The 21,880-nt window shown below is 46.8% G+C and overlaps 1 protein-coding gene across 1 annotated transcript in view; it reads left to right on the top strand.

Annotated features, from left to right (window-relative positions):
• The window catches only part of UBN2 (ubinuclein 2), a 77,671-nt gene that overhangs the window by 5,078 nt on the left and 50,713 nt on the right, over window positions 1-21,880 (top strand). The window contains exons 3-5 of the mRNA XM_007952791.1: window positions 4-92; window positions 5,603-5,695; window positions 21,121-21,222. Of these exons, the coding sequence (XP_007950982.1) occupies window positions 4-92; window positions 5,603-5,695; window positions 21,121-21,222 (284 nt within the window). The remainder of the gene's footprint in view (window positions 1-3; window positions 93-5,602; window positions 5,696-21,120; window positions 21,223-21,880) is intronic.

Below are 21,880 nucleotides of genomic sequence, written 5' to 3'. Positions count from 1 at the left end.
CAGTACGCCTGGAGCTTGTGCTCAAGGACCCCACCGACGAGAGCTGCGTGGAGTTCAGCTACCCCGAGCTGCTGCTGTGCGGAGAACAACGGGTACAGAGGACCCCGGCCGCCGAGCACCTCGGACGCCCCGAGGCCGGGTGGGGGGCCGGGGCTGCCTCCTCTTCCCCTGGGTGTCGGGCCCTCCTCGGGCCCCCCGAGCCCTGCCCTCGCCCCTCACGGTGCTCCCATCCGGTGCTGCTGTGCTCCACCCCTTGCCCTTCTGCTCCCCACGCACGGTCTGGGGCCCTGCAAGGTGTGTAGTCCGGTTTTCATTGTGGAGCTCTGGCTGGCGTTCCCGTGGACGGAAGAGCAAATCTTGGGGGACACGCCCCCCAGCCTGAAGCCGAGCGATTTTGGCACCCCTTTGCTCTCGTCCTCATCTTCATCAGTGTTTGCCCTGCATGGCGCTGTGGCTGCTGACGCGTGTGTGTGCGTGTGCGCGCTCTCTCCGCAGAAGGGGATTGGAAAGTCAACTCAAGATTTTCAGACATCAGAGATTCCACTTTGGCCGCGAGGGAGAAGTGCGTTATCTGGCCGCTTGTTGGGCTCTCTCAGCGACTGCTGCTAAACCCTTTTAGCTTTGTTTTCCGTGGAGTTGGTGCACGTTGTAATGGAGTGGGAGGAACGTGTCCCTCCCGTCTGTTTTATATGGCGCCTCGCGATCACATACTCTTACTTGATTGTCAGCAACTGGGTTATAGGTTCAGGTTGGACCCTTTACAGCTTGGCCATTGTAATTTAGGGGGTTGATGAAAAATATCTTAGCTTTGAATATTTAAAAACTTTTTTGGAAACGTGTAGGTATGTCTTTGCTGGAACTGAACAATGGGGATAGGAGAGGGGTTTGTTGGTAATTGTGTTTTTTATTGTTGTGGGTGGGTGATTTTTAGAAGCCAGAAAGGACGGAAGGAGAGCAGTTGAGTGTGGTGGTTGGAGGTTGCACCCTTTATTAAACAGGTTTCGCTGAGCACAGGCCTAATAGACTCCAGAAGTCACTCACTCTGTTATCTCAGCTGTCTTGATAGTTGAATTGAGTGGATCTGGTGGCGTATTGCCTCAGGCATTTGGCTGCTAACCAGAAGGCTGGCGGTTCAAACCCACCAGCCACTCCTCGGAAGGAAGGTTGGGCAATCTACTTCCATAGTGATCCCGCCTTGGAAACCCAAGGAGGGGTCGCTTTGAGTCGGATCCAACTCAACGGCAGTGAGTTTGGTATTTTTCTTTTTTTTGGTTAGTCAAAAAGTAGCACATTAAACATTGTCACGAGATTTTATTTATTTTATGGCCACTGATCTCTTGGTGACTGTTTACTAATATTGTTGTATGGCGATCATTGCTGAATGTTTTCACCCAAAAGGACTTAAAGGGAGAGGTCATTTTAGTCTTTTCTACATGTGTCCTATAGAGTCACTTCAGTGAAAGTGGCCCTATTATGTAGGGCAGGAGCTCTGGTAGCATAGTGGCTAAAGCACTTGACTGCTAACCAGAAGGCTGGTGGTTCAAACCCACCAGCCACTCCTCGGAAGGAAGGTTGGACAATCCTATTTCCGTAGTGATACTGCCTCGGAAACCCAAGGAGGGGTCGCTATGAGTCGGGGCCGACTCGACGGCACACAACAACAACAATTATGTAGGGCATATGATGGCTTATTTTTCATAATGTCATAATTTTGAAAAATTTGGATTGGAGCATTTTTCAAATTATAGTTGAACTCCTAATACAAGTAAAGTTGCAGTTTTACTCCCAAATCTACTCATAAATTGCAGGTGAAAAACAGCCTATTTGGGCAAAAATACATAAAAATAGCTAACGTTTCCTGAGTTCTTACCGTGTGCTAGCCCCAGCTTCTCGCACTGTGCTGGCTCAGGCAGTAAGAGCTCCGTGCGCTGAGAGCCGTTATCCCCGTTTTACAGGTGAGGCTGATGCACCGTCAGCAGACCTAAGGTTATAAACACTTTTGTCCACGGTGGAACCGATTCTCAGTAGGGAAGGATCTTAGAATTGAGCTCTGGAGGATCCTGCTGAAATGCAGTGGAGTGGTGCCTCAGGCACTTGACTGCTAACCAGAAGGCTGGTGCTTCAAACCTGCCAGCCAGTCAGAAGGAAGACTGGGAAACCTACTTCCCTAGTGATACCGCCTCGGAAACCCAAGCAGGGGTCGCTGTGAGTCGGATCTGATTCAACGGCAGTGAGTTTGGTTTTTGGTTTTAGAAATACAAACACTATTGTGACCCTCTGTTTGTTGCAATATTCATGCCAGGCTAAATTAATAATAGGTATGTGTCTTATAGGAGCTCTGGTTGTGCAGTGTTTTAGGCATTTGGTTGCCACCTAGAAGGTTGGCGGTTGGAATCCACTGGCCTCTCTGCAGAAGAAAGATGAGGCAGTCAGCTTTCGTGAAGATTCACAGCCTTGGGAAACCCAGTGGGGGGGTCACTATGAGTCAGAATCAACGCGATGGCACTGAGCGAGATGTATAATTAAAAAAAGGAGAAAAGTTCACAAAAAAGTTCACTTTTGATCCCTAGCTTTGTTGACTATACCAGAGTTACTACTCTCAGGTAATAGGAAGGAGATGAATAATTCTGTTTAATTTTTATGTTTAGTCTGTATTTTTAATTTAGGGGTTCGATTGGGCCATTTTTCTGCTTGTTTGTACAGTTACCCATAGCTGATGATGGCGGCCAGGTTCCACGTGTCAGTTGGTATATTCCACTGGATGGAGCAATCCATTGTGTCTTCAGTGCACTTTTGCAACAGAATTTTCTGTGATTGTTCCCAGTGAACATATTTCTTATGTAAACAAGCGTAGCATGCAGCCTTTCCAGATAAAGTCAGGTCGTCATGGTTCCCTGACAGGAAGCCCCGGGAAGAGATGTCAAACGCAGAGGCAGCCATTGCCCTGGTCTGCGGAGGGGCTGTTTCCAAATTGGGTTTTCCTTCCCTTCAAAGAGAGTGCAATTATTATTTTTAGGCATGTTGTAATATTTTCACAATAGATTTAATTTTGAGTTATTGTAATCGAACAGTATATAGCATGTAGCAGGCTGAGAGTAGATTTTGTAAAATTAAAAGAAAAAAAGGTTATACAATTTTGAAATAGCAGTTTATTACTGAATAAGATTTTAGCTCCAGATCCTCTATATTGGGGTGGTTTAAAATCAGCCCCCTTCATAAATACTAAGTGAACAGTAAAGTTGTGCTTTATCGAATCAATCTGAATTGTTCTCTGTACTTGATTAACAAGGAAAGGCACGATTAATAAGCGTATATTAGCAAAATAGGACAGAGAAAGCCACCTTCTCGGTTGTCAGGGCCCAGTCCCTCTTGTCTCTCTGTAGGGTGCCAGGCTGGATTCAGGGCACCCTGGGTGGTGGCTGGGGCACGGCCTTCCTTTCTCTCCTGAAAGCTGAAGGTCACCATTTGTGGCAAACCTCTCCTACTGCATTTTAGAAACAAGTTCTGGCAATGATTGAGACGCGAGAAATTCTGTTTTAACTCTTAGTGAACCAGAAAGTCGTTAGCCAGCACATTAATTGAGCATTTACTATAAAAAGAAAGATGAGTGTTTGCAGTGGTACTGTGACTGCTGTTTGAGAATTCTGTGGTGACCCATGACTTGTGCTGTTGCACTTTGGGTAAGGTACATGAAATAGTTCTTCAAAATAGTGTTAACGAGTTAAGATAAAAGGAGAAAATTACTACATTAATTTTGCATGTGGGTAGTTAGTAATTTTGATATTTTCAGATCTTTTTCTTTACCTAAAAAAAGCATAAAGAAGCTTAATCAGAGCCTTGATTTTTAGGGAGGAGGAGAATTCTTTCTCAACTCTGAAAGAAAAGTGCATCAGTTTTCCTAAATTTGTCTTCAAGGTCATGGAAAGTAGATAGGGACTTTTTGATGCCTACATAAAGTCTACACGAAATACCTTGGAATGGCCTGTGGGGTAATTCTTACTCAGAATGCACACCCGTCTGTTTGTATTCATACGTCCACTTGGCCCCGAGGGGTGGTGAGGCCCAGCGTCTGAACTGCACAGTGATGTGCAGGGGTACTTGATAACTTGGTAACAGCCAGGGCTGGTGACTGCTCATTGCCATCCCCCTCGCTTCAGTTAAGCTGTGCCCCGGACCAACCTAGGGTCCTTCCTGCATTGTCCATCTGTTCCTGCTCCTTCCTTTCCTTTTAGATTGTGTTGATGATTTCTGTTGTTGACACCTGCTGGAGTAAAGAAAGGCGTCTGTATATTTCTTAGTTGCTATAATAGCTAACTGTTAGATTGGTTCTACAGTGAACTCTTTAACCTTTAAGATGGGTTTCTTTTTGCTCGTGTGTCCCTCATGATTTTCAGACTGACGGTGTCTCAGCCTTTGTATCCAGAAGGAAGTGTCTAAATTCCAGAGTGTGCAAATCTTCATCCCCTCTGCATTTTTCCCTTACCCTTGGGGGTCAGGCAAATCCATCTCCAGGATTTCAGCTGTAATACACTTCCATTTTTAAATACTTGAAGGTGCTACTTCAATGAAAACATCTGGTGTTCCTTTCATTATTATTATTAACTTTCTATCCAGCTGTCCATAATTGGATAAAACAGCACTTTCATCCCTTTTGTTTTGACTTGTGTGTGTACTGAGAAACCACGCATATAACATGTGTCTACTGCCTGGTAGATCTGAGTGTTGGAGGTGATTTATCTCTGTTTGGGTAACAAGATGGTGCCGTGTGTGGCGGGAAGCCGTGTGTTACAGTGAGCTTGCCTTCTCCCCTCTGTTAGAAGGAGCCGTGTGAATGTGATCTTTGTGCAGCCGTTTCACATTCTAGCTTTGTTTGAAAGTGGCGTTTCCCTGGATGGCTGTTCGCTGACAGAACGGAGAGGCTGTAGGATACTGGGTCTCAGGAGGACACCGAAAGCCCTCTCAGTGCAGGTAACCCGGTGACAGCCCCCAGGCACCTGACGGGAGGCTGCCTCCAATGCATGGTGTGCAGATGCTAGTACGTGCATTCTGACCAGAGCAGTGCATCTCAGGCAGAAGGTGGGGTTCTCACCTGTACCTGGTTTTCCTGGTGTTTCCAGCCTTGGTAGTTCTGCTGGGACGACCAGAGGGTCCTTGTGCAGGTGGAAATCATTTGGATTGTTGAGTTGCTGGCCACCAGAAAAATCTTGTGGAATGTGTGAGAGTCCATTACAACCATGAATGCTTTTTGAACCAACTTTTCTTTCTAGTTACTTGTAATACTTCTGACTGTCCAAAAAACTCACTGCCAGCAAGTTGATTCTGACTCATGGTGACCTCCATTGGGTTTCCAAGGCTGTAAGTCTTTATGGAAGCAGACTGCTTCCATCTCTGGAGAGTGGCTGGTGGGTTTGAACTATCAATCTTTTGGTTAGCAGCCAAATGTCTGAACCACTACTACACTGCCAGAGCTCCTTTACTTGCGATTACAGTTGTTAGTATTTAGGAAAATTGACTCTCATTATTGCTTAAATTTATCAATATATTCAACACTGATTGAAGTCACACTAATCCTTCCATTTCTTTTCCATTCCCTTTGCCTCAGAAGAAGCCCGTTCACATGGAAGACCCATTTAACGATGAGCATCAGGAGAGGCAAGAGGTTGAAATGTTGGCTAAGAAGTTTGAAATGAAATATGTGAGTATAAAAATCAGTATTCACTTAGGGTTTTTATCCCATTAGCCTATTTTATTCTGGGACTGCTTAGGAGGGCTTATAAGGATCCATTTCCCACCTCACCTTATTCTCACAAATTGAATCAAATGGATCGGTTAGATACGCTGCTGTCACCCACTGCCGTCGAGTCGATTCTGATGCCTAGGGACCCTACAGGACAGAGTAGAACTGCACCAAAGGGTTTCCAAGGCTGTCATCTTTACGGAAGCAGGCTGCCATCTCTCTCTTCCTGTGGAGCGCCTGGTGGGTTCAAACCACCAACCTTTCAGTTAGCAGCTGAGCACTTTAATGACTGTACCACCAGGGCTTCTGAACGGTTAGATGGTCAGATAGGAATGCTGATAGCTCTGTGATGTTGGTAACAGTAGATGACTCTTTCTGTAGTCTGGGCAGTGTGTTTAACCTGTATTATCTCCAACCCTTACAATAAAACGGTAAGGGAAGTAGTATTGGCCACGTTTTACAGATGAAGAAACGGATGCTGGGCTCCATGTGATGTTAAGTAACTGACCCGAGATCACGGAACGGCGAGAATGAGGCTGCGTCTCCAGGCCTGTCTCGCTCTGGCCCTGTTGAGAAAACTCTTCCAGGTCCTCTAGTGTGGTCCTCAGACCTTCCTGCCTCTTGAGTGTTTAGGAAAATGAGTCTATGGGAGGCCCTTGGCGTGAGAGGGGCCGCTGGGTTCAGAAGCAGCATGAAATTTCTTTGAAAGTACTCTGTTTACCTTTAACAATGCATCTCATCTTGTATTCTATGCCATGATATTTTGGTGTTTGTTTTAATAGAAAAAATGATTGTCAGTTTCCTGACTGTTAAGTTGCTTGAAGTTTTTCCTCCAAATATCCTGGTATGATTGGCCTTGTAGAGTCACCCCCACCCAGGTTGACCCCTGGCTTTCACTGTTCCTTGACACATTGCTGAAACATGACCCAGTGGAGAAGCAGCCCCTGTTCTCTCAGGCCCATCTGCCCCCTTTGTGAAGTGTCTCACAGAACTAGGTTCTCACTCACACTAGCCTTTGTTCGTTCACCTCAGAATTCAGCTAGGATCCTGGAAGACACTTGCTGACTTTTTGTGGTGAGGAGGAAACTGTTGGGGCTTGGGGGAAGAAGCGTCTGGAATAGACTGCAGTGCAACTCTGCTTCTAGGCCATATGCCACCCACTACGTGTGTCCTTTTGGTAAGGTCATTTAACCTTTTGGGAGCTCTGGTGGCATAGTGCCTAAGGCATTTGACTGCTAACCAGAAGGCTGGTGGTTCCAACCCACCAGCCACTCCTCAGAAGGGAGGTTGGGCAATCTACTTCCATAGAGATACCACCTCAGAAACCCAAGGAGGGATCTCTGTGAGTTGGATCTGACTTCATAGCAGTGGTTTTTTTTTTTTTTTTTCCCCGGTTATTTAACTTGTTTGGGCCACAGCTTTCTAACCTATAAATTGGGAGGTTAAGATTTGTTGAAGACTCTTCTAGATCTATATTCTGTGCCTGTATAATAATAAATTTATGGATAAGCTTGTGGGTGTTTTGGTGGAAGGAATAGCCAGAGCTGTTACAATAACTTGTAATGTTTAAGTATAATACAGTGTTCTCAGGTGGGGTTTTGTATAGTAATGTATAAATCCTGAAATACTGTCTGTATTTTTGATTCAAGGTAATACGTTGGTTAAATTTAGTGTTTTAGCCAAGCACTACATTTATGTGACTCGAAATTAAAAATTTTAAAAGGAACGGAGTGAAAAGTCATCCTTCCATTCTGTTGCCCTCCTGCCTGCTCCAGCTTCCCAGACGTGAGCAGCGTTCTTGGAGGTCCTGATGGAGGCATTTCCCACATGTGTCTGTGTGTACGTGGATCCAACCCTCCCTTTATGCAGATTACAAAATGCTGTGCACACACTCTGCTCTTTGTTGTTTGTTTTCCGTACCCTGGCGATGTTTGTGTATCAGGATATAGAAACTTTCTCTTTCTTTGTTCTTACAGGCTGCATGGTATTCCACGCACAATTTATTTAACCCGTCCCCAAATGACTTAGGTTGTTTCCAAAAACTTGCTCTTATACCTAGTACTGCAGTGAATGCCTGTAGCATGGCTGCCTTGCTTTTGCAGCAGGACAGACTCCTAAGAGTAGGATTTTTAGGTCAAAGGGTGGGTGCGTTGATGGTTTTGGAATGTCCTGCTAGGTTACCAGTTTCTACTTCTGGCCCTTTTTTTCTTGGAAAGAGAGGTGCAGCTGTTAGTTAAGTTTTGGGTGTCAACGATGAAGGGTCTGAGTGCCTACATTCTTGTGGCAGGGACGCAGCAGTTCTTGGGAGAAGCCATGTGGTGATCGGGAGGTGTCATGGAAGCGCAGAGCCCCCAGGATGCATGCTTCTCTGGGGCTGTGGAGGGAACGGAGAGGTCCATCTGTTCTTGCTATCGGGAGAGATTTTGGGGCCTGATGCTGAGCCATGGAGGGGCTACAGGCAGCCCCTGTGGAGCTACGTCTCACAGTGACCTCTGGACTAGTTTGCAACCTTTGCAGGAACGTGGGGAGGAGGCTGGAAAGACACAGTGTGTTGTAGCAGGAGGAGCAAAGGGCTGGGAGGTGGGACCCCTGGATTCTGAGCTGATTTTTCCCCTGTTAACTACTGTGTGACCTTAGTTCAGGTTCTGTGTTGGCTGTTTTATGCTTTGGTATCTGTCAGAGGAAAATTGTATCTGCCCAGCCAACCTCCTAGCACAAGGTGTCTGTGAACATCAGATGATAACCCAGACTGTTAGTGCTTGTGGCATCTGAGATGCTAACTAGGATGAGGTGCTGTGCGGGAGCCACCGAAGCCACCCTTTGGGGTCTGTGACAGAGCCGCTCTCTCATTCTCTGCATGCCACGTACCTCTTAGCATGACTGTCTGTGAAGTTTTTCACTTGCCATTGGCTCTGCCACACTGACCTTGATCTTTCAAGTCAGATATTCAGTTGCAAATGACCTTTATTTTTGGTCCTTCAATCACTTTTTACAGATTCTTCTTAACTGGTAGGGCCTTAAAGTCCACAGCAAAGTATTTGGGACCTTTAAAGGAAATGGCCGGACCACAAGTGACCAGGAGAAGATACCTCATCTAGCCCCAGCCTCTGCAAAGGTCATGCGAAGGTTCTTCCTGGTGTCCTGAGGCTCAGAGGATACCAGTTAAGGTGTCCACTAGGCTGTCACGGATCAGACCCAATGGAGGACAAGTGTGGGGATTGCCTCACACAGGGACCACACATGACCCATCTAAAAGGAGCTGCTACTGCTTAGCTCTACCCCATCCCCCCCGTTAACTTTGTAGGAACTTGAGTTTAGTGTTCCAGATCTTTCTGTATCTCAAAAGAGGGCAGGAATCTGGATTTCCTTTGATGTGCCTTACTTTCAGATGTTGGCTTTTCATTGTAACAGTAGCTACTGTTCAGTACGGGAACCCTGGTTTGGGACCTTGGTGGACTTGCCTCACTGTGCTTTTCCTCATAGGTTTGCCTCTTCACTCCGTGAGCTTTGATTTTCTGTCCTTTCTCTCCCACAAGCAGAACTGCTGTGGCATGCAGGAAAGGTGTGCTTTTCCATTGTCAAGGGGAATGCGTGTGTGGGAAGCTTCAGAGAACTGAGGGAGTTAATTCGTTTGGGGTTTCCAGGTACAGGGAGAAATCTGCCGCTTTGGGATGTGGCTGGGCGAGGGTCCATTCCCGCTGAGTTGGTGGTTTGCTGGAAGGCCTGCCTGAGAGGCCTGGAGGGGCTTGCGGTCCTTGAGTGTGTGGGGCTATGCTTCTGCAGAGGGTGATGGCAGGACGGGGCAGGCTGGCTGCTGGAGGGAGCGGGCAGGGAGGGCCACAGAACAGAGCTGGTGGCCTTTCTCCTGCAGCAGGTGCTCTGGGAAGAAGGATTGAGACAGTTCTGAGAGTTGAAAACCAGAGACACCACAAGTTATCTTCCAGTTGTTGAGTTGATTCCTGCTCATGGCAACTTCGTGTGTCGGGAGAACTGTGTTCCGTAAGGTTCTTCATGGCTCTGACCTCTGGGAAGGACACCAGGCCTTCTTCTGACGCACCTCTGGGTGGCCTCGAGCCTCCAGCCTTTAGGTTGTCAGCTCAGTGTGCTAAGCGTTTGCAGGGGAAATCAAGGGAGCTCCTAGGTTTTCTTCCCCTTCTGTCCTGTGGCCTGTTTCCTGTGCGTGGTCTCATGCTCAGGTTATAAGACATAGCATTTTGGGGAAAAGACAACATGGCTATTAAATACTTACTTTTATCTGGAGCATATGCCTCGGAAACCCGAGGAGGGGTCACTATGAGTTGGGGCCGACTCGACAGCACACAACAACAACAACAACGGAGTATACGGGACGGGCTGTTGTACCTTGTACCTGTATTTTATTAAATAGGCAAGTCCAGGTTTTGACGTTTCTACTCCTCTGTAGGCTCCAAATTAGTCTTGTCAGTTCCTGTGAGGGAAGCAGGTTCAAGTGGCCCTGTGCCTCCTCCATTCCCAGTGCCTGGCTTAACCATCCCAGTTTCTATCCCAGTGTCAGGATAGTGGCTAGGGTGGGGGTGTGCGTTCTTCCGTGCTGTTGTACCCCCCAGAGCAGAGAGTGAGGCCTATGTAGGTGGGCATGGATGGGCTCCCTCAGCCTCCTGGGATGCGGACGGGCGTGGACGGGCTCCCTCAGCCTCCTGGGACACGGACGGGCATGGACGGGCTCCCTCAGCCTCCTGGGGTGCGGAAGCGGCCGTAGATAAGTGCAGAGAGCCTGTGGTATTTGGAAGATTTCTTAGTGATTTTTCTCACTCTGGTACCCAGCCATCATGAAAGACCACACTTTCCTCAAATCTGCTGGAAATTCAGTGATCTTAATGAACATGTCGAACACATTACCTGGTGCCCAGCAGGTGCTCAGCTAAGACTGAGAATTGGAATGACTCTGAGTGGGAAGTCGTGTATTCTGCAGACACGTGTTCGATTCATGAGATCACATTATGAATGGTCTGTTTACCCTACCATCTAACCTTTGAATACCATTCCTAACAGTTAGTTGTGTGTGACTTTGGACTCCCAGAGCCTCCATAGTTTCATCTGTTTTGAAAGAGAGGACGGGGTAGATTTGACAGTTGTTGTTATGTGCCGTCGAGTCAGCCCCAACTCATAGCGACCCCTCCTTAGGTTTCCGAGGCAGTATCACTACAGAAGTAGGATTGCCCAACCTTCCTTCCGAGGAGTGGCTGGTGGGTTTGAACCACCAACCTTCAGGTTAGCAGTCAGATGCCTTTGGCACTGTGCTACCAGAGTTTCCTACCCAACTTCTTGTTGCTATTGTTGTTACGTGCCATCAAGTCAGACCTGACTCACAGCGACTCCTCCTTGGGTTTCCGAGGCAGTATCACTACGTAAGTAGATTGCCCAACCTTCCTTCCGAGGAGTGGCTGGTGGGTTTGAACTGCCAGCCTTCTGGTTAGCAGTGAAGTGCCTTAGACACTATACTATCAGAGCTCGTGATTTGACAGTAGTAAGAAGTATTCTGAGAAGTCTTCCAAATGAAGTGGTTGATCGAATGGAGAAACATTGTTTTCACTTAAATACAAAACAGTCATAAAAAGTAGTTAGTTTCTTTTGGTGTTGCTTTTACACCTGACTGTCTGGATAGGGTTTTTTTTTAAGTTTTCATTGTGATTTGGGTGAAAGTTTACAGAGCAAATTGGTTCTCTCTTCCACAGTTCATACTCATTTTGATTCATGGAAGTGTTTTAAAGAATGGCAGTACCTTGGAAAAGCTGTAATTTCCAGTGAGTGATGTCTTCACAGCACATCCTACTGAATCGAGTGGTTTGTTTAAAAAGCACGTCCTCTGTCGTAAGACTGATCCAGGGAGATGTTCTGAAAGCATTTTTGCGTTCTTCCTAGGGGTTTGAAGAATTCGATCAGTTTCTCGTGACTAATTGATCGTCCACACTTGCTGGAGAATTAGAGCTTCCTAGGCTGGTTTTTGTCTGTTTGCTTGACCTCATCTTGGGTCTGGTCCCTAAGGACGAATTTGGTAGGATTCTGGGTAAGGGAGTGTGTTTGGGCAAACTTATTAAAACCACCACAAAGTAAATTCTACTTATGAAGCACAAATAGCAGTGTATTTAGGGTTCTGTAGACTGGTGGTAGTGTGGCATTACACAAACAGTAGAAACATAAAATAATAACCTTTTTAAAACAAATGGAGAGGGTCTTACAATAAAGGGCAAGGAAGAATCCCGCTAGAATAAGCGCTTCTCTGTTACAGTTTCCACTTGTCCTCACTTGCTGTGGCCTCATGCCCTTTTAACTCCTTGGCCTCTCTGAGCTAAATACCTTCTCCTGAACCTAGACCCTGAGGAACAGGTGAGGATCAGCAGTGTCCGGGTGTTGGAGACAAGGTCCCGTGTCTGTAAGTGGCAGTTACAAAATCTCTGATTACTCCTCCTGTGCTCTCGAGTCAGCTCTTGACTGTATTCTCACTCCATGAAACCCCACCTTTCCTGTGGGTTGGTGGAGGAAACTGGCTGAGATGACGGAGAAGGATAAGGTAGCGACAGGGCTGGGACTAGAAAGGAAGCTTTGTGACTTGGAGGGGTTTTCTTCTTACCTGTAGGACTGGAGACCTGTTAGCTGTTACTGTCACGCTCTGTCTGCCATCTGTGCTCAGGGCATATGGGATACTGGTTAGGTTTGCTGGTACTGAAAGCAAGAGGGAGCCCTGCGTTAAGCCCATCTCATTTGTTCTCCAGTGTCGTGTCACAAGGTAATCAGACTGCATGGTCTCCAAACACTGCTTATCAGGTTAAGCAGGTACAGTGACTCAGTAGTAAGATTCTGCCACCTGAGTCATAGGAACTGTGCCCTAGAGGAGTGCATTGAAAGGGCCATCTTCATTTCAGATCTAGCAGAATTAAAGGGGTTTTGTTGGTTGCTTGCTTTAGAAGATCATGTTTATAAGATGCACTGAGTGTATAAACTGCATCCTACAAACAGCTGCAAAGGCCTGGCAAGTTCACCAAGTGCGCCTGGGTTCTTCTGCAGGGAAGACGCGTCCTAGAGGCCTGTGCCGATCTTGAGTTCCTTTAGGTGGGATCCTGGTATTTGTGAATTAGTTTGTACATGCCTTTTTGACAGCGGCATGATGTCTGATTCCAGTTAATACACTTTGCACCACATGGCATTTTAGCATCATTGTGGCTCTGGAGGTTAGAGAAGAGAAAATGGGAGGTCAGGCGGAAGGCAGGTCAAGGATACAGGTTTTTCTGATCGGGCCAAAAAGTGAGGAAAAGGAAGCCAAGGCCAGAAAACCAGTGGCCTCTGTGAGGATGGTGGGAACTGGGCTGTGCCTGACAGCAGGTGGCAGGAGGCTTGCTAATAGGTAGGGTAAAGGCCATGGAGCCCTGGCTTCACCCGGCTGTTGGAGAGGGATTTAAGGAACAGATTCTCAGCAGTGGGTGTGTCACGTACGGGTGGCCCAAAGCTTCACCCCACATTGGGACTGGGAAGCAGAACCAGTGAAGAAGGAAGGAGTTGAAAAATCTGAGAGGTAGGTGATGGAGTCTGGTGGACCAGACCTAAGAATGTAAACTTTCTTGAAAAGAAAGTACTTAGTAAGAAGTCAAGTTACAAAAGGTGATTCAGTGAAAGGTGCAGGTAGTCCCTGGGTTAGATCCATTCCTAGGTCTGGCTTTAAGTTGAGTTTGTGGGTAAGTTGGAACAGGTTAATACAGTTCTTATTTAGCATCCTTAGTCAGATGTTTGTCTTGTTGTTGTTACGGGCCGTTGACTCATAGCAACCCCTCCATGGCTTTTGAAGGCAGTATCACTATGGGAACAGATCACCCAACCTTCCTTCCGAGGAGTGGCTGGTGGGTTTGAACTGCTGGCCTTCTGGTAAGCAGTCAAGTGCCTTAGGCACTATGCCACCAGAGCTCCCAATGTTTGTCTTTGTGTACAGTATATATTTGACCTTCCTGTGTATATAAAGGAGCTCTGGTGGTGTAGTGCCTAAGGCACTTGACTGCTAACCAGAACCAGCTGTTCAAACCCACCAGCCACTCTTTAGAAGGAAGGTTGTTCCCATGGTGATACCACCTCGGAAACCCAAGAAGGGGTCGCTATGAGCTGGGTCCAACTTGACGGCAGTGAGTTTGATTTTGGTTTGTATGTATATAAAACACTTAAATCACTTCTAAATACACAAAAGCATCATGCAGTTATATAGTACATGATGATAACACAGTAATAATAAAAGTAACTGTGTGGTACTAACCGAAGAGAGAGAATCTTTGTACTATGTATACTAAGTATGATACAGTGCTGTGAAAAAACATTAAAGAAACAGTTGTTAAACAGTTTAGGTGGGAAAAAAGAGAAATAGGATTGCCATTAAAAGTTAACACTTACTCTTGTTCCATTGCTGTCTTCCGTATCAGAAGGAGCATTCATGAGGTAACGTGACAGCATTGGTGACTGGATGTTTCAGGGGAAGGTGGTGGAGAGCTGGCGGCTGTTGGAGAGGCTGGACCTGGTGCTGGAGGGTCCGCTGCTAGAGAGGGTCACTACGAGAGCCAGCGTCTTGAGATAGGCACCCAGGGGGGCTCCACACCCATCTTTGATTCCCCATCCTTCTCAGTAGCAGCTGAGGCCTTTGGTAGTGGCGGTGAACTGTGGTGAAACTCTGTTAGGATCTTGCTCCTCTCCCTTTGCCATCCCTGCTGCATTGAGACGAAGGCTTCAGCTAACTCTTTTGTCAAGAATGTTTTGGTTCTGGAGTCTTCAGGTCCGGTCTTCTCCCTCAAATGCTCTCGTGTGCTGCTTTAGTTCCCCGAGGCCTTCGTCAGTCAGTTCTTGGGCGTGGGAGTTGAGGAACTACAGCATCGTTGCCACTGATGAGTAACTTCCATCGATTCCCAGTGTCGGCCACACTCGCCTGGCCTCAGTGCTGTTGCCAGTCAACCTCTGAGCAGCATGCGCTAACTGGGGCCACGGTTTGTTCCACTCTCCTTTCATACCTGACCATTTCACTTCACCCCAAGCATCACAGTCATCTTGATGGCATCACAAGTGTTATAATCCCTCCAAAATGCCCTCACGTCACCTTGGGCAGCCCTGACGCTGTGAGTGAGAGGCCGTGAAGGCGGTCGTGACTCCTGGACCCGTTGGCTGAAGCAGCAGCGTGGTGTTCGGGGTAAAGATACAGCCTTTCCATTGGAGTGAGGGTCAGCTAAAGTGCTTTGGATGTCTGGGTGCATTGTCAAGCACCAGGAGACTCTTAAAGGGATTTTCTTGGCCAAGCAATCATGTCAGCAGCAGGAGTGAAATGGTTCAAGAACCATTTGTCAGAGATGGCAGTGGTAACCCAAGACTTAGCATTTGCCTTCCCAATAAGGGGCAGACACACCTTAGTGACACCGAGAAGTGCCCTTCGATTTAGGGGGTGTGACGCAGGCGAAGGCTTGGGCCTGAGGTCCCTGGATGCATTACCCACAAGCACTAACAGAGCCTGTCCTTCGAGGCCTCATGCCCTGGTGCATTTTTTTCCTCTTTAGAAACGTCAGTCCTCTCAGGCATTATTTCCCAAAATAAGCCAGCCTTGTCTACATTAAATATTTGCTCTGGCAGAAAACCTCCCCGCTCAGTAATTTTTTTCAGCATTTGAAGAAAATCTGTCTCAGCATTTAATTAGCACTTGCTGCTTTACCTTACAATGTATTTATTTTTAATCTTCATTGTGGTGTGGGTGAAAGTTCACAGAGCAGAATGGTTTTCCATTGAGCAGTTCACGCAGTTCACGTCCGTTTTTCTTCGTGACGTTGGTGATAAGCCTCATAATCCTCCCGCCGCCTCCCTGTGGTTCCCTTTCCCTTCCTCCTCCTTTCCCTTTGGTCCATTTCCACCTGCTGAGCTTTATGTCTGGGCAGGTGCTGCCCACTTGATCTCTTATGGCTAATGGTTCTAAGGAGTACTTGTTTCTTTGCTGTTACTGTTTACCTCATAGGTCTGTTGTTTGGCTGAAAGTTGGACTATGGGAGTGAGTTCTGTTCCAGGCCCAGAGAGCGGCTAAGGCCTGTGGAGTTTCCACCAGTCTCTATCAGACCAGTCAGCCCTGGTCTTTTTTATGATTTTCAGTTTTGTTCCACATTTTTCTCCCACTCTTTTAAGTTCTCCGATTTTGTTTCCTTTCAGAGTAATTGGTGGTGGCATCCAAGCACCATCTAGTTCTTCTGGTCTCAGGATCTACTAGTCCCTTGGACTGATTAACTTTTCACTTTAATGTTATTTAAATTTGCCTTCACTTGGAAACGGTTGAACGAAACCCTCCAAACCAAAACCAAACTCACTGCCGTCGAGTCAGATCCAACCCATAGCAACCCCTCACTGGGTTTCCGAGGCGGTATCTCTACGGAACTAGATTGCACAGTCTTCCTTCTGCCGGGTGGCTGATGGGTTTGAACCGTCAGCCTTCTGGTGAGCAGTCAGATGCCTTAGGCACTACGCCACCAGGGGTCCCAAACTCTAGCTGCAGGAAATTCTTCTTCATGATCACCTTCACTTGCATGGATAGGCTTTAAATCATTGAAAAGGCTTTGAGCCTTTTCTTGGACTAAAGTTAGGGTAATAGATGTATTACATGATTTTGATCATCTAAGCAAATATCAATAGCCTTTCCATTCCATTAATTAAACCACTGTGTTGCTTAATAATTATTGTAGGCATGGTTATAAGGGGAGATAAGAGGAAAATTTAAACCAAATACAAAGCGACACACTCAGCACAGTGGACAGTAATGGGATCTGACTTCAGGTGGGCCATGTGTTCCTTCCTTGAGCTGACAACCCGCCAATGCCATGCAGTGTTACACGAGTGTCATAACAGTGTGTGCACTATGACGGACTGTTACATTTAACTCCGATCTTCAACGTGGTCGGCTTTATGGCATTCCATTCTTAGGTATGAGTTGTCTCAAAGTCCGCGTTCTTACTCTAGAACTTACTCCCTTTCCTCCCCTCACTCCCAGCTCCTCAGTTCCCTCCTTGGAGGCCATCTGTGCATATGAGAGCATTTCCATGCATTTCAGAGAGGTTTTGTTGTTCATTGGGATAGAATGTGTAAAGGTAGATCAACAAACAAAATAAAAATCACCTGCCCATCTGTAAGCCTACTGCCAGGTATGCCCACTGCTGATGGTTGGATAGGTACATTTTGAGGGATTTTTCAATAAATGTGTGCTTCCATATGTGCTTGTTTGTCCTTTGCTAAAATTCACCTGAATAATACTTGATCACATTCCTGTTACTGAAAAATGTCCACATAGCATGTATTAAATAAAGTGACGCCCTCCTTTACCGCTCCCCCTTTTGCAGTGGTAATGACCGAGTAGGTACCTCCTTGCCGGTGCTCCCACACGTGGTGGCTTAGCTTTTCACGGATAAGCGCATGCTGTCGGGGTGGGAGCTCAGAAAGCCGCAGCGTCCTGGACCTTGAATGTCTCTGATCACCAGTTAGGTTAGCACCTTGGCAGATGTGTATGAGCACAGTGCTGCCTTCCCTGAGAACAGCTGAAGCTGTCCATGGCATTTGGTAAACTGCTGTTTTTACTTTCTCTGTTAGTACATGTTCAACAACATTCTTTTTAAATGACAGTATTAACATTGAATGGAAGTGCCATGTTGTTACACCTTTATTGTTGCTCAGGGGATGATGAGCGTATTGTTGCTCGGGATGATGAGCGTCGATGATAGGGAATGGCCTTATCCTGTAGGAAGGCATTTTGATCAGATTAATGCTATTCGAATCCAGTGCAGGCTTTCACCATTTTGTTTCTTGAGCTGGAGAGGATACGCAGTTACTGCTTTCACAGCACTAACCACTTTACGGCAGGTAGTGGATTACGGGCTCGGAACCTTTAACACAGTTGTGGCAGTAGACTGATCACCTCGATTAGATGTTCCTGAATCTCTGGTTTTCCATAAATACTTTGCACTTCTGCGTGTGTCTGGCTATGCTCATGACAACAGAGCCTATTTGTTTTTTTAATTATCTCTAGCTAGATCTTACAGGCTGCTTGTTGTTGTTGTGTGCTGTCAAACCCGACTCATAGCGACCCCTCCTTGGGTTTTCGAGGCAGTATCATTACGGAAGTAGGATTGCCCAACCTTCCTTCCAAGGAGTGGCTGGTGGGTTTGAACCTCCAGCCGTCTGGTTAGCAGGCAAGTGTCATAGCCACTATGCTACCAGAGCTCCCTACAGGCTGCTAGTTATGCTTAAAGAAACCAAAACCAAACTCACTGCCGTCGAGTCAATTTGACTTGTAGCGACCCCTCCTTGGGTTTCTCAGGTGGTGTCTCTATGGAAGTAGATTTCCCAACCTTCCTTCCGAGGAATTTGAACCACCAGCCTTCTGGTCAGCAGTCAGATGCCTTAAGCACTACGCCACCAGAGCTCCCTAGTTACACTTAGCCAAAAATATATGTTAGGGGAGCAGAAAAAGTTGTTTTTTTTTTGTTTTTTAATTAGAACATTTCATAGAGAAAAGGTTGAGAACCATTTCTAAGCTGTGAAGGGTGGGAGGATCCAGTGAGGGAGAGACTGTCCTGATAAGGGGAAGGCTTGGGGAGAGAGGCTGACACGGGTGGGAGGAGGGGTAGTTGGAAGGGATCATAGAGTTCATGTTGGATCATTGTAAGAAAGCAGTTGGGAGGGGACTTGGAGCCAACAGGTAGAAGGCATTGAGTGCCAGATTGGGTGCTGTGGTTCATCTTCTGACAGGGCAAGTGCTCCTGGAGCATTTGGGGCAGGGGCTGATGGGGGATGGTATTGAGGAATACTCATCAGGTGGTGGTCTGCAGGGTACATTTGAGGGAGGAGGGGCCGGGTGAGGCGTTTGTTGCACCGGAGGGAAGCGCAAGGGCCGACATTGCAGCAGTGGCCAGTGGGAATGGAAAGGAAGCTGAAAGATGTGTGCAGTCATACGGACAAAAGTTTGCAGGGACAGTTGGTGTAGAAACGATAATGAGTGTTTTAGATGTACTTTATTGAGGGATGCTTTAAATATACACAACTCACCCATTTTACGTGTGCAGTTTGATCAGTTTTGACCAGCATGGCCAGTTGTGTAGCTGCAGGACAGTTCCATCCCCCCAGGAAGTGTCCTTGTGCCCCCTCTGCAGACAACCCTCTCCCCCCAGCCCTGGTGGCTGGCAGTCACTCGTGTGTTTCCTGGCACCATAGTTTTTGCCTTTTCTAGAAATGCCTGTAAATGGAATCTTACAGTCTTTGTGTCTGCTTGCCGTCATTGAGCTCAGTGCTTCGGAATTCCTGCATGCTGCTGCGTCTGTCAGGACTTCCTTCCTTTTCACTGACGAGTAGTGGCTCCATTGCAGGGATGTTCACGGTGCTCCCACCAGATGACAGGCGTTCTGGTGGTTTCAGGTTTTAGGTGGGTGTGCAGTGTTACAAGCAACTGCCAGGGTCTTTCCCAGTGTGGCTGTATCCTCTCGGAGTCCCCCCAGCAATATAGAGCCTGGTTGTTCCATGTCTTTGTTAGTCCTTAGTATCATCTGTCTTTTCAGTTTTAGCTACTAATGAAACTTGAAGGCAGAAGGGACGGAATGGGAATGTCAAGGGGAGAAGCTACTTCGGAGAACAGTGGAGGGCTGATGTCTGCCTGGGGCACTGACCAAAAAAACGACCCTGGGTTCTGTAGCACCTCTTACGCACTTCTGCTGGAACGGCCCTTCTGAGCCAGTCAGACATTTGGAACTTGGCTCTGCTGTTTTCTAGCTGTGTGGCCTCAGGCAAGTCACTTGGCCTTTTTGAGCGTTACTTTTTCCATTTGCCGAAAGTGAAGTATGGGGTTGTTGCTCTGGGTTCTGATGCAGGGTCAGCACTCATGAATGCTAGCTGTCACTCTAGTGTCGGGAGAGGCACTTCAGCATGTATTGTGCACCCCCAGTAACTGGAGACTTTCCTGCAGGTCTCTCCTTACCTTTCTAACCCAGCTCCCCCACCCCCCGGGTAACCCACCGTAGCAGTGGCCCCAGTGACTGGGCTACATGCCAGTCTTTGAGGTCCCGGGTCCCTGTTCTCGTTCCCTCAGTGGTCTTCCTCCTGTGGGCAGCGGTTTCTTCGGGAAGCCTGAGTTAGGTCCTTGGTTGAAAGCCCTTGGGTACAGCCTGGGTTTTTCCTTCCTACCGTTTATCACGAGTGTAGCTACTTGTTTGCTTTCACTCCTCACCACCACGCTATAAAATCCAGGAAGGCTGCAGCTGTGTCCTCTTTATTGTTGTGTTCCTAACACGTAGCACATGGTGTGGCCCGTGGTGGGCTCAAGGCATTTGTTGAGTATTTGTCTTAAGTTCCTTGAGGACGAGGCCTTTTCATACTCAGTTGAATTCCTTCTGCTGTTAAACATACTGCCTTCAGTAGCATGAATTCTTCGCAGATACTTCTGAATCTAAAGAGTACTTAGAGATAAGCTGCATAACTTAGGAGTGGAATTGTTGGGCTAGCTAAGGTAAAGAACCTTTTGACAGTATTTTGTGGACATATTTCCATCATGACGGCAATACCTCAGTGAACGTCTGGAAGCGCAGGCAAGGAGGCAGAACAGGGAATGCAGGAGCATGGAGGAGTCCCCTGACAGGTGCTGGTGGCGAGCCGCCCAGAGGGCTTTGTTCGTATCTGCTTACCAGAAACTGCTCATCGCCACTTCTCCATTGCATCAGAATTTCCAGTTCATAATTTGGTAGAAGTGGGTGTCTCACTTTAATTGCATTTATTTGATTTCTTCACTGCTCTCCCTAGAGTTGTAATGCTGCCTTTTTCATTTGAAAGTCTCATATACTGGAATGGATTTATGTACAGTTCTAGAAATCTGTTTATTCTTATAGTTATGCAATGTCTGTTTTAACTCCCACAAATTTAAATGTATTTAATACGCTGCAGGGTTTGGCCTCTTTATTACTTTCCTTATGTGCGTTTTTATGTACTTCTTATATCTCTCTTTTAAAAAAAAGAACAAAACAGCCCTTCATATACTTTAAATTGCTGTGTGTTAACTTTTTCTCAACAGAAAAACTTGGGTCCTAGAAATCCCCCATCTTCAGCCACTGGACACCCACGAGTGCAGTTCTGCTGTGACACGCAAAGGTCACTGGGAGTCGGGGTCGACTCAGAGGCAGCTGGTTGTTGTTTTTCTCATACTGTGCTCTTTGGAAGCAAGAGATTAAGTGCAGTTTGTACTTGAGGTCCCAGAGAATTTAAATTCAACGTTTTGGAAGGGAGATTACCTACAAAATTGTTTGGAATTCTTTGTAACTTGTTAACTTTGTGGCAGCTTGAGTACTGAACCAGTCTAACATATCTGTTCTTTGCAGGGTGGGAAGCCTCGTAAGCACCGGAAGGATCGGCTACAAGATTTAATTGATATAGGCTTTGGCTATGATGAGACAGACCCGTTTATCGATAACTCAGAGGCTGTGAGTAACGTATCTTTACTATACCAGCAGATTGGGATATTAGAAACCAAGGGTGAAATAACTCCCCTAGCTCTGTGACACATTCTGCTTGTGCTTTTTAGGTTCCTTTCACTGCTGAGAGACTTTTCACTCTGTTCTTTTTTTAGAGGATACTGTATATTTAAAAATGCTTACCTTTGAGTGGGCCTGTGGTGGGTCGTTCCTACGTGACTGTGGTAGCCCAGGATGCGACAGACACGGGTCCTGTGAGGGACTAGGCTGTGACTCGCTGAGGCTTTGTGCTTCGTGCAGTCTGCGTCGCCACGACCAGCTCTGCTCTTGTAGCGCGAGAGCAGCCGTAGCCAGCGTGTCGGTGACCGAGCGTGGCTGTGTTCCAGTAAGACTGTATTTTTAGATGCTGAAATTTAAATTTCATTTGATTTTTCCATGCCATAAATATTAGTCTTCTTTTCATTTTTCTAACCATTCAAAAATGCAAAGCATTCTTAGCTCTCAGTCTGTACCAGAACAAACAGCAGACCAGATGAGGCCCCTGACCTGAGCTGGCCACCCCCCACACCAGTCCATTACTTTGACTGTGTCCGTTCCAGGGTTCTTTTTTTTTTTTTTTTTTTTAAATTAGGATTTGGGTGAAGATTTACAGAGTAAATTCACTTTT

This window comes from Orycteropus afer, unplaced genomic scaffold, assembly GCF_000298275.1.
Source record: "Orycteropus afer afer isolate SDZICR_OR568_19922 unplaced genomic scaffold, OryAfe1.0 scaffold00358, whole genome shotgun sequence".
NCBI classification, from domain to species: Eukaryota; Metazoa; Chordata; class Mammalia; order Tubulidentata; family Orycteropodidae; genus Orycteropus; species Orycteropus afer.
This window is presented reverse-complemented; position numbering and strand designations above follow the sequence as displayed.